At 31.2% G+C, this 10,329-nt stretch overlaps 1 protein-coding gene across 1 annotated transcript in view; it reads right to left on the bottom strand.

Moving 5' to 3' along the window:
• Positions 1 to 469: 469 nt before the first annotated feature.
• LOC129972774 (inactive pancreatic lipase-related protein 1-like) overlaps positions 470 to 10,329 on the bottom strand; it is a 29,912-nt gene continuing 20,052 nt past the window's right edge. The window contains exons 5-7 of the mRNA XM_056087027.1: positions 7,471 to 7,587; positions 3,719 to 3,835; positions 470 to 861 (exon numbers count right to left, since the gene is read on the bottom strand). Of these exons, the coding sequence (XP_055943002.1) occupies positions 590 to 861; positions 3,719 to 3,835; positions 7,471 to 7,587 (506 nt within the window). The 3' untranslated portion in view covers positions 470 to 589. The remainder of the gene's footprint in view (positions 862 to 3,718; positions 3,836 to 7,470; positions 7,588 to 10,329) is intronic.

Raw genomic sequence — 10,329 nt, 5'->3', positions numbered from 1 at the left:
AAATAACCGAATTTTTTTTAAAAAAATGTTATATAACATCAGAAAAATGGGTATTTTTTAAAAAAATTTCCATAAATATAAAGGCATTTTTTGCAAGTATATTTATATTAAAATATGACAGTTGTTTATCTAAATGATAAGTTTTTGATTCGAGTTAATAATAATTGTTCTAATAAAAGGAATAATTCAAAATTATGTGTGGAAGCACAATAAGGACAATTAAGTGAGGTTATTGTGCGAAGCTTCTGTAATGGGCACATCCTTACCATTATAATTATCGTTAATCTTACACAGAGTGGAGGATGAATTTTTGTTTAATATAATTGAGATGTAAAGGGATTTTCAAGACAATTTGTGCGTCAAAACAGCTAATTATTTTTCAGCAGTCAAAAATTAACTTTCAAGACTTCTTTTTAAGGTAAAATATTTCTTGATCTATAATTTAAATACTTTTAGATGTCTCATAAAAAACATTATCTAAAAACTTCATTGCAGATATAATGGTACATTTAAAGACAATCACACTGTCAGATAACATGTAGAAAGAGTCCTATAGAAAATAGTTAAAACAAACAATGCTTCCCATATTTCACAAACGAATGCTGTCTTCCAGGCAATGTGGTTCTTCAGACTTAGTGCGGAGGTAGAATTTCAGAGGGGGCGATCCTCCAGGGGGTCTCTTCAGGTGGAATCCCATATCGACAACTGTTGAGTTCTCCGGCGGGCACAGGCCTCGTTCGTAATCGCCGTAGCTCGAGCACTGAACGGATAGGAAGCGGCAGGCCGTTCTGCCGATGGACTCCAGAAAGTACAGATTGGCTCGGCCATGATCACATCCGTTTTGGATCCATTTTGTCGTGACTGGAACAAAAACGAAGGACGAGAAAATTATTTTAACAATACAATTAGGAAACACTTTTTGTAAAGAAAATATGAACATTGAAACAAAATCGTTTAAATGTGATTTTCTTATAGAAATATTTTGAGCACTCGGATGGTGCCTCTCTATCTCTATTCAAAATGATGCATCATTTTGGTTTATTTATCTTTCAAATTTTGATTTTTTTTAAAATACCTAAAGAGTGGTAAGATGATGTAGATTAATTTTTCAGTAAAATCCAATTTAAAACTATAATAAATATTTTTTTCATAGAAATAACCTTTGTGTTAGCTTTGCATCAAATTACTTTTCCGAGGGCAAAGGGTTATTTGCATCCATACTAATAATATTTTGTGATGCTCCATAGACCAGACCGTTTGGCCTAAAGCTACCAGATTTGGCACATGTATAGTTTAAAAGCTGGAAATGTGCACCTCAGAGAGATTTTTTTTGAAATTTTTAATTAATTAAAAATTATCCTGGACTTTTGACTTTTTCTCATTATAATTCTGAAAATATTATTGCATAAGAAGGAATTTTAACCGCTTTAAAATATAAAATTTTTATAAATCTTGTCTTTTTATCTTTTATTAATCTTATTCTCTTTAATGATACCAATTTTATAGTAGTCAAACATTTAACATTTTGATTTTTTTTCCATTGTTGAAAGCTAAGGAAGAAGATTTCTGTTTTGCATCTGAGTCTGTGTAGTTTAAAAGACAAATAAAATAGCAATACTGCGAAATTTAGAAGATGGATATTTACGTTTTTTAAATGCTCTATAATTATATGGGACTGGTCTCAATTATATATTTCATGTACACAATAAATATAACTAAAGTAAGACAATTGAGATAACTTTAATGTCAAACAATTTGGCGGAATCATGGACATCTAAACTATTTATCTGGAAACAAATATAACCAAGAATCCTTCCAAACCAGCTGGTAGCCTGAGACGACTGGTTTATAATATACTAGACGTCTTTGAGTACCAGCTGGTTCCTCAATATTAATGCTCACTAAAATTTTCAATTAAATATTTTCTGCAGTTTAGTCTCTTAATAGTTTCTTCAGCTAAATATTTTTAGCTTCAAATTTTGATAGTCATAGAATTTATATATTGTCAAGTAGATGCTATAGTATAGAACTGAATGGCACGCACAAGAGGAAGAGCTAAACCAATTTATTAACTGAACTCTGAACTGAGAATACAGTGACTGACAAATCTTCTGCTTTTATATTAGCAGGGAAATTTCCAGAATACTTTTCTGGAGACAGTAAGAAAAGTCCAGAAAACTTGTCTGGTAAACTAAAGAAATGTCTAGTATCTTCTGGAACATGAAATAAAGGAAAACATAAAAGAAAGGAACTAAATATTTACATATACTATGAATCGCATTGTCTCTAGTGGGATTAGAAACCACGGTCTCTTGATTATGAGACCAGTGCCATGACCATTTGGCCATGGAGATTCGACTGTCTTTCTTCAATTCGGCAGTATTATTATGAAAGCCTTAAGCTATTCTGTTTATTGTACTATGCATCTCTCTCTTATTTTCTATCAGTTTCCGTAAAATGTCAGCTTTAAATTAAAGTGAAAATAATTAAATTACAATTAATATTAAAACATTTTATATTGAAATCCCGCATGTTTGAGAACAAAGTCGTTGGACATTGAATTCTATGCATTGCAAAATAATTTTCATAATTTATGTCATATTTCATGGAATTATTCAACAAAAATTTCTCTGATTCATCATAAAATTCAGTTTTACTTTCAAAAGGATTTAAATAGCGTCAATAACAATATTTTATTTGATTTCAGTCAATAAATATACTTCAAAGTATTAGGTATAAATTTTATACAATTTTTGGTCCCAAGAAATCATATTCTGAGAAATATTATTGACACTCCAACTTATAATTAAATCAATAAATGTTTCCATTTTCTGCGATCAAATCTGACCAATTAATAAATTTTTAAAAATTACAATTTTAGAATAATCAACATTTTTATAATCTTTGGCTTATTAATCTTAAAAAACCCTGAGCAATAAATATCATAGAAAATTGAAATAACTAAACATTGAACTGCGGAACATTTTCAAGAGAAATTGGGTTCAACATTTTGTAAATATAAAATTTTAAAACTTCAAAAATAAAAAAAAATAGTTAAAGATATAAAATTATTTTAACGCATTTAAATACTCAAATACAAAACAACCCAAGCTGTGAATCAGCCAGCCAATTGCAAAACACGGTGTTACGTTGATCTGAAAAGAGATTTTGAAAAAAAAAAAAAAAAGTCACACGAAAGATGCTCAGAAATTTGAACGTTACTTGGTTTCAATTTAAATATATTCGATTTAGATATAGGACCCTTCAGAACCAAAAGAAAGTGCAAAATTAGAAAAAAAAAAAATCTCTAAGTATCGAGATTCTATGCAGTTGCCGTTTTATTTATCCGAATCTCTGATAAGAATTGAAGACCGCAAAATTTTTCTTCATAAAAATCTGGATTAGAGTAAATTTTACAAAAGATGTATTATCTTTTTTCAAATTTCATTCTAATATACATTATAAATCCCCATATTCAACGTAACGAAAGCATTGCGAAATGTTCAAATTAACAGAAAAGGACATAATTGTCAGTTCAATCGTGTCTATATTTTTGCCGATTGCTTTAACAATGGAATTAAAAATGCAGTATTGCATTTTAAAACACTTCTAATTTATTTACACTAAAATACAAAATTAAAAACGAAATTGAAATTTGTAATAAATGAGATAAGAAAACGAAAGAATTAATATTGAAAATAAATTATTTTCCACTTACAATTTATCGCTGCCCCAACAGCCGTATCTCCCGTCGAGGAATAAACACATCCTAGCTGGCGACGCCCGCCATTGGGATAGAAATCGATGTGTCCAATTGGATCGCTGATTCCCAAACCTGCAAAGAGACAAACCAATCACATCAACGACACGAAATATCTAGAGTCCACTCGGAGTAAAAAAAATGAAAGTGAATAAAAAGGCGAATCAATGCCGCGCATTTTAAAGAAACGACGGGGGAACCGCAGGAATCCGTTTGCAACCGAAACTCAGTGGGAAGGAACTGGTGAAAAGCATTGCAAACGACGGGAAAGACTGCAACACAAAAATGGGATGATTTTTTGCCCTTCTCCGAGACTTTCAAAACTGCATGGCAAGAGTATGAAAAAATTTCTCTCTTCCGTCGGATTTCACTTAGGAGATGGCGCCATCTAAGTATAATGACGAATCGCAAAGGGGAATCAAAGAGGCATTCGATCTCTTTTCATATTTGTTCTCTAAATATATTGATATGGTGTAAAAAGGCCTTAACACGTTCATTGCTTTGAAGTCACCGATGACCGGCGCGCTCAGATTTCTAGAAATGCTTAACTTGAGCAATTGTCAATACTTATAAATATTTAATTATTACAATAGTTTCTGTAATAGTGTGAAGAAAGTAATCCAATATAAAACATTTTAAAATAGTTTTGTTTTTACATAGAATATAAACCTATTGTTCTTACACAACGCGATGTGTCGTATTAAAGCGCTCCAAACAAAGAAAGTGTGAGCCAACACAATCATTACAATATGTCAAGATTTCTTAATGCATTCTTTTTTTGCAGTCGTCCTTAGTAGCTTAGAACATTTCCAATAACACAGTTTTCAAAAATCTTCTTTTGATTCGTGACTTGTTTCCTTCGCAAGCTTTTACGCGGAGAAATAAAAATTTTAATTTCATTGCCATCACATTTTGTTAACACAATCAATGCTGTGAGGATCAATAGTGACAGGCACTCGACTTGCCTGTGGCGGCGTGGGGGGTCACCGGAAATCCCCATCAAATAAATTCATTAAAACAGGATTATATACCTTAACGTATCTGTTGCGGACAATATTTCACCACCATATGCATCGTATAACAAAAAAATAAATAAATAAACCACTTATCTTGGTGTCAAGAACAAAACCTATAAAACTCACAAGCTTCAATTCGAGGCGGCATTCAATATGTTAAAAAACAAAATCTAATATAAAAATACAAATTTATAATAATTTGCTGAAATTCCAGAATTTAATGGAATACAGTACCATTAAAAATATTATGCTAGGAAGAGTTCTAAATAGTTTGAAAATTGCAGAATCACATCATATTTCATTTTTGTTAAATTTTGCATAAACTGCAAGAACATGCCTGCGCGGAGGGGGCAATATCGTACCTAGATTAGAAAAAATCTACCAGGAGATCAAAATGTTTTTATATCTCTTGATTATTCCCCACTTCTAAATATTTAGGAAATTGCATTAAGAATAAAATGGTAAAATTTTCAGAAAAGAAAAAATAAACTAGATTGTTTTGATATTTATATTTAGCATGATTTATGCCTTTTCATAAAACGGATACTTTCAGATTTATTCGAATTTCAAAGGCAGGTTTGGAAAAACTGCTCTTGAAATTCGAGCAAAAAAATGAGCTTCAGCATATAAAGAATCCCTTTTAATTGAGTCACCGGATAGTGAAGTAGAAGTTGATTTGTAACTTTCATCGATGATTTATTTGTTCTTTAACATGCAATATTATCAAGCGTATGAGGAATGACATCTCCAGAAAGGATTCTTTTTCCTTATAACACGAGGATACTTTAGTTTTCAACCAAATGACACGACACTTATGCAATATATGGCGATTCGGTACAAAATAATTGTATTAAAATTCAAACAAAATATTTTGAATATTCCAGAAAATATGAACAACTAAAAAAAACTGCTATTTGTCATACCTAATTTATTAATACCTAATTTATTTGTCATACCTAATTTATAAATAATGAAAATCCATAAGCATGCATTGGTATTTGGAATATCAAAATTTTTAATACAATTCAATATAACTATTAAACGATTCAGATTTAAAAAAAAACATCCATTTGTGAAAATATTTTACTGTTTATCTCTATTAAAAAGAAACATAAATTTATCTAGGATATCTTTCTGAATCTTAACGGCACTCAAGACCTAATTAAAAAAAAAAAAAAAAAAACCAAGCTTCCACAGTTAAAAATAATTTATTATAAATTCTTCGATTCATTCGAATATCAAAGTGTTCACTCCGAAATTTATTTCAATGGATCGCGAGCCTATTGTCTCGTATCTTATGAATTTGGTTGAAACTCTTTATGTTGCAAATAAAAGGAGATTTTTTAAAAATAAAGTATTTTCACATCCTTAATATTCATGTTATTTTTGCACGTAAGTAGTGTGCATAGCAAATGAAACAATTAGGGATGGCGAATATTTTCGAGCGGTTATTACGTAACCAATATCAAGAAGCCACAAATATCAGTGATCAATACTTTTCAAAGAGAGGTGTGATTCAAATCCTTGATACGATCTTACTGGTGATATTTCGATTACAGGTTTTGGATCACGATAGAAAGTAATAATCGATACGATATCACTGAAATTTACCGGAGCGGTGACTTCACTGGAAAGTAACAATCTATACGATCTGTCCAATGGAAGCTCTCGAACAAAACAGAAAAGGAGATATCTGCGAATGGATTGAAAAGTGAACGGACCGGTTATTAGAATCATTGAATTGCATATCACTGAAATTTATCGGCGCGGTGACTTTACGGGAAAGTGTGAAGTCGCCGCTCCATTTCATGAGAGTAACCTTGACTTTCTGATATTCGCATTTGATGATGCTCTATTCTATACAAATCCTTTTTAATTGCTTGTGACTTGACTTTGTATATATTCCGTTTACTGCTGGCGCCATCTATTGGTAGAATATAGAATTAAAGTAAACAATTTAAAGAAATGACATATGTATATATTTAATTCAAATTTTCCAGGAAACGATTTACTCCAATAAAGAAATTAAATAAAAAGTTTTGAAAAAAAATCAAATTTAAGAAGTAAGCTGAAATAGATAAATTAATTCAATCACACTTCACTTAAATAAGTAAATTAAGTATTAATTACAATTAATAAATTTTATATTTAATATTAAGTAATAATTTTTAATTAATAATGTGATTGAAATAACAGATATTTGGAAAAAATATTTAAAAATAACAAGAGCAAAATTATTTGTTATTAAAAAAATCGTGGATTATGCATCTCTAGAAACAATTGATGAAAGTTCTAAATAATTGTCACTTTTTTGTAAAAGAGGGTTCCAGATCTTTTTTAATTCGTCGTTTGATAATTCATCTCATTAATGCTCTCCTGTTTGAATCTCCGGAGTAAAATGAGATTGCAAGCATATTCTTCGGATGCTCATCTGCCCACTTTTTCATCAGAAATTGAAGCGTCCATACATTTTTGATCTTATATTACATCTTAACAGTTGAAACCATAGAAAAAGCCTTGAGAACTGGAGATATTAGCTTGCCATTGCAGATTGTTCGTGTGCTCAAATGGAATGCGCATTAAACAAGTACGGGAGCAAGATTAGACAATATATTCTATAAATGTTCTATATCAAATTCTTTTGCAAAATATACATTTAAAGAAATACTCGAATTAAAATAGTATATTTTATACCTCCTAAAACATTTTCTGCTCCATCTGTATGTATGACATCTACAAAAAGAGCGTCCGTCCTATCCAATCGAACTTCACGATCAGCATCTTGGAAATATGGACCAGCTGGATCTAAGCCTAGAAGAAAAATATTTTTAAAAAAATTTCTTGTGCAAAAATTTCATTTTTTTTAATTATTATTTCAAAGTGTCAACTAAAAATATTCAACAAAATTAAACCAAGTAGAAACCGGATTTTGAAAAAAAGACACATTTTTAACCTGTTCCATAAAGACCAATATGGAAGAGATTTCAACGATCATAATAATCAATAGTATTTTGAAAAATTCACGAAGTAAATTTTAATATACTATGGCTTTCGGAAACTGAGAACAAATTAGAAAAGCAGCTGCAAGTCAGTGAAATAAATTTAAATAACATTCTAATAATAGTTTCTGAACAAATCTGTAATACGTATAATAATTTTGCTGTAAATATAATGATAAAACTGATAATAAATGCATGTTCAAATATACGAGTTAAAGTTTTGTTCCGATGGTGTTATAAAATGTTTAAAGATGCCAATTCTTTGCAGTATCTTTCAGCTATCAGTAACCTGAAGAATACAGTTGGAAACGCGCATGTAAATTAATATATAATTTTGAGTATTACACACATTCGCGAATCTCTCATGACCCATTCGAAGAAGTTACTTTAACCGCGAATCAACCGCAAGTCATTGGAAAGGGTCAACTCACTGCGAACAGTCAGATAGGAGAAAAAACGCCAAGCTTTATCCCATCCTTTATTACAAATCTAAATTATCCCAGAAAAACAAACTCGTAATCTAAATATCCATGTTCATCTCTTACACATCACCTATCTGGGCGATTGCACTAGAGAAATGACAAACTGCGGCAGTTCGACAAATTGGGAACATGCCGTTGTTTGTCAGAAATAAGGACATTCACAAAGATCTCAGCTTTTCTACATGAAAAGATTTCTGCTAAAAATTATTACCAAGATTTTTTAATAAATTGGAGAAAAGTGACTATTAAATAAATTGAACCATACGATCCCAAACTTGTGAAGAACCTCGTCACCTTATCCATGCATAAAGTCTAATTTTTGTTTTGTGACTCCGACATGACTCTAGACTGATTTTACTGAAAATATTTCATGTAAAATAATGAAATTTTCTTTTTTTTCTCTCTCTCTGTTTCTCAAAACATTATGAATATTTATTTCATTGTTCAAAGTAATTGCCAATCACCTTCATAATGCACACCCATTTACTAAGTAATTTCAATGCCTATATCACTTGTTATGTCCTAAGATTAAGAACTTCGAGTTCAAGAGCTCCGCGATCTTTCCCTGAAATCGGCGAAAAATAATCATAATTTGTCAATCAAAAATGCAATGACATTTATATGTAAGAAAAGTAATCATTTCTGCAAGAACATAACTGAAGCGGAATGATTGTTTGGACCAGCGATTCTCAACCTGTGTGTCGCGCCCTTTTAGGGGGGAGCGAGCACACTAGAGGGGGGCGTGAGAATATCCAAGAGAAAATATTATTAAAAAAAATAGATTAACTGACTGAAAGGAAAGCACACATACACATAGAAAACAAAACACATTTCGACATATTTAATAACTTATTAAAGTAAAAGAATCTACTAAATCAAAACATACTAAATTAAAACAAATTTAATAATTATTAGTGACTTCCTGGGGCCTGCCTTGCAGAGCAACGTTTTTCGAAGGAAGGATTAATATTAGAAATAGCCACTCTCAGTTATGCCGAGATCTATATTTTGTCTTCAAAGTACCCACAGCAGAAAATCCAGTTTCACAAAGGTAGGATGTTGAAAATGGTAATAGAATGCGAAATGCCCTTGTTTTTAGTGCAATTAAAATCATCCTCTACTCCTGCCCAAAATTCAAATAGTGATTTATTACTAAATTGTCTTTTAGTTTTGCCACTTGAAGTCTATGAATTTTTCTTCCTCATCAATTGAGAGTCCTTCAGGAGTCCTATGAAACGGATCCCTAACTCACTCGTAACTTCCTATCAGTTTGTCGTCAGCAAGACAATACTTTTTAAAATTCTTTGCCAGCATGGCTAAATGATTTTCAATGGTTAGAAAAACAACTTTTACATGTTCTTCTTCAACCTTATAAGTTTTAGTACAATCATCCACATTTACAAACATTGTTGGGTTTTTTTGCTTTAAATTTCTGCTCCGCAATTCCAATTTTCTACAAAAAGCATTAACTTTATCACTCGCATCCAATATATGTGTATTTGGTCCTTGGAGTTGAAGATTCAAGTTATTTAATTTCTCGAATATGTTGAACAACTAGCTCAATTTCATCAGAAATAAACCATTACGAAAATTCTCGGTCTCCGGTCTGTTTTCTTCTCTTAATTCATAAACACGTTGCAAAAATGTCCCATGTGATAACCATTTTGCCTCGCAATAAAATAGTGCTGAATGTACTGAATCCATGTCTTTAGAAAGTGCGGAAAAGATTCTCGATTTCAGGGGGTCTCATTTTTATATAATTTACTACGTTTACAACCGTATTTAACACAATATTCAGACCAAGACTCATTTCTCTCGAAGCCAAAGCTTCTCTGTGGATCATGCAATGTGTCCAGACGCACTGAGGCGATTTTTGTTTTACAAGTGCTTGTATATCTTGAAATCTTCCGGACATTGAACGAGCATCATTGGTGCATATTTCGACGCAATTTTTCCATTCTATGTTTGCCACGTTCATAAAATCATTTAAAATAGAAATAATGCGAGGGCTGTTGTTTTGAGTTCTATTGGTTTGCAGAAAAGTAGTTCTACTACTAACATATTATCACAAA

This window comes from Argiope bruennichi, chromosome 6 (genome assembly GCF_947563725.1).
Source record: "Argiope bruennichi chromosome 6, qqArgBrue1.1, whole genome shotgun sequence".
Classification (NCBI taxonomy): Eukaryota; Metazoa; Arthropoda; class Arachnida; order Araneae; family Araneidae; genus Argiope; species Argiope bruennichi.
The sequence above is the reverse complement of the archived record's forward strand: the minus strand, read 5'-3'. Positions and strand labels throughout refer to the sequence as shown.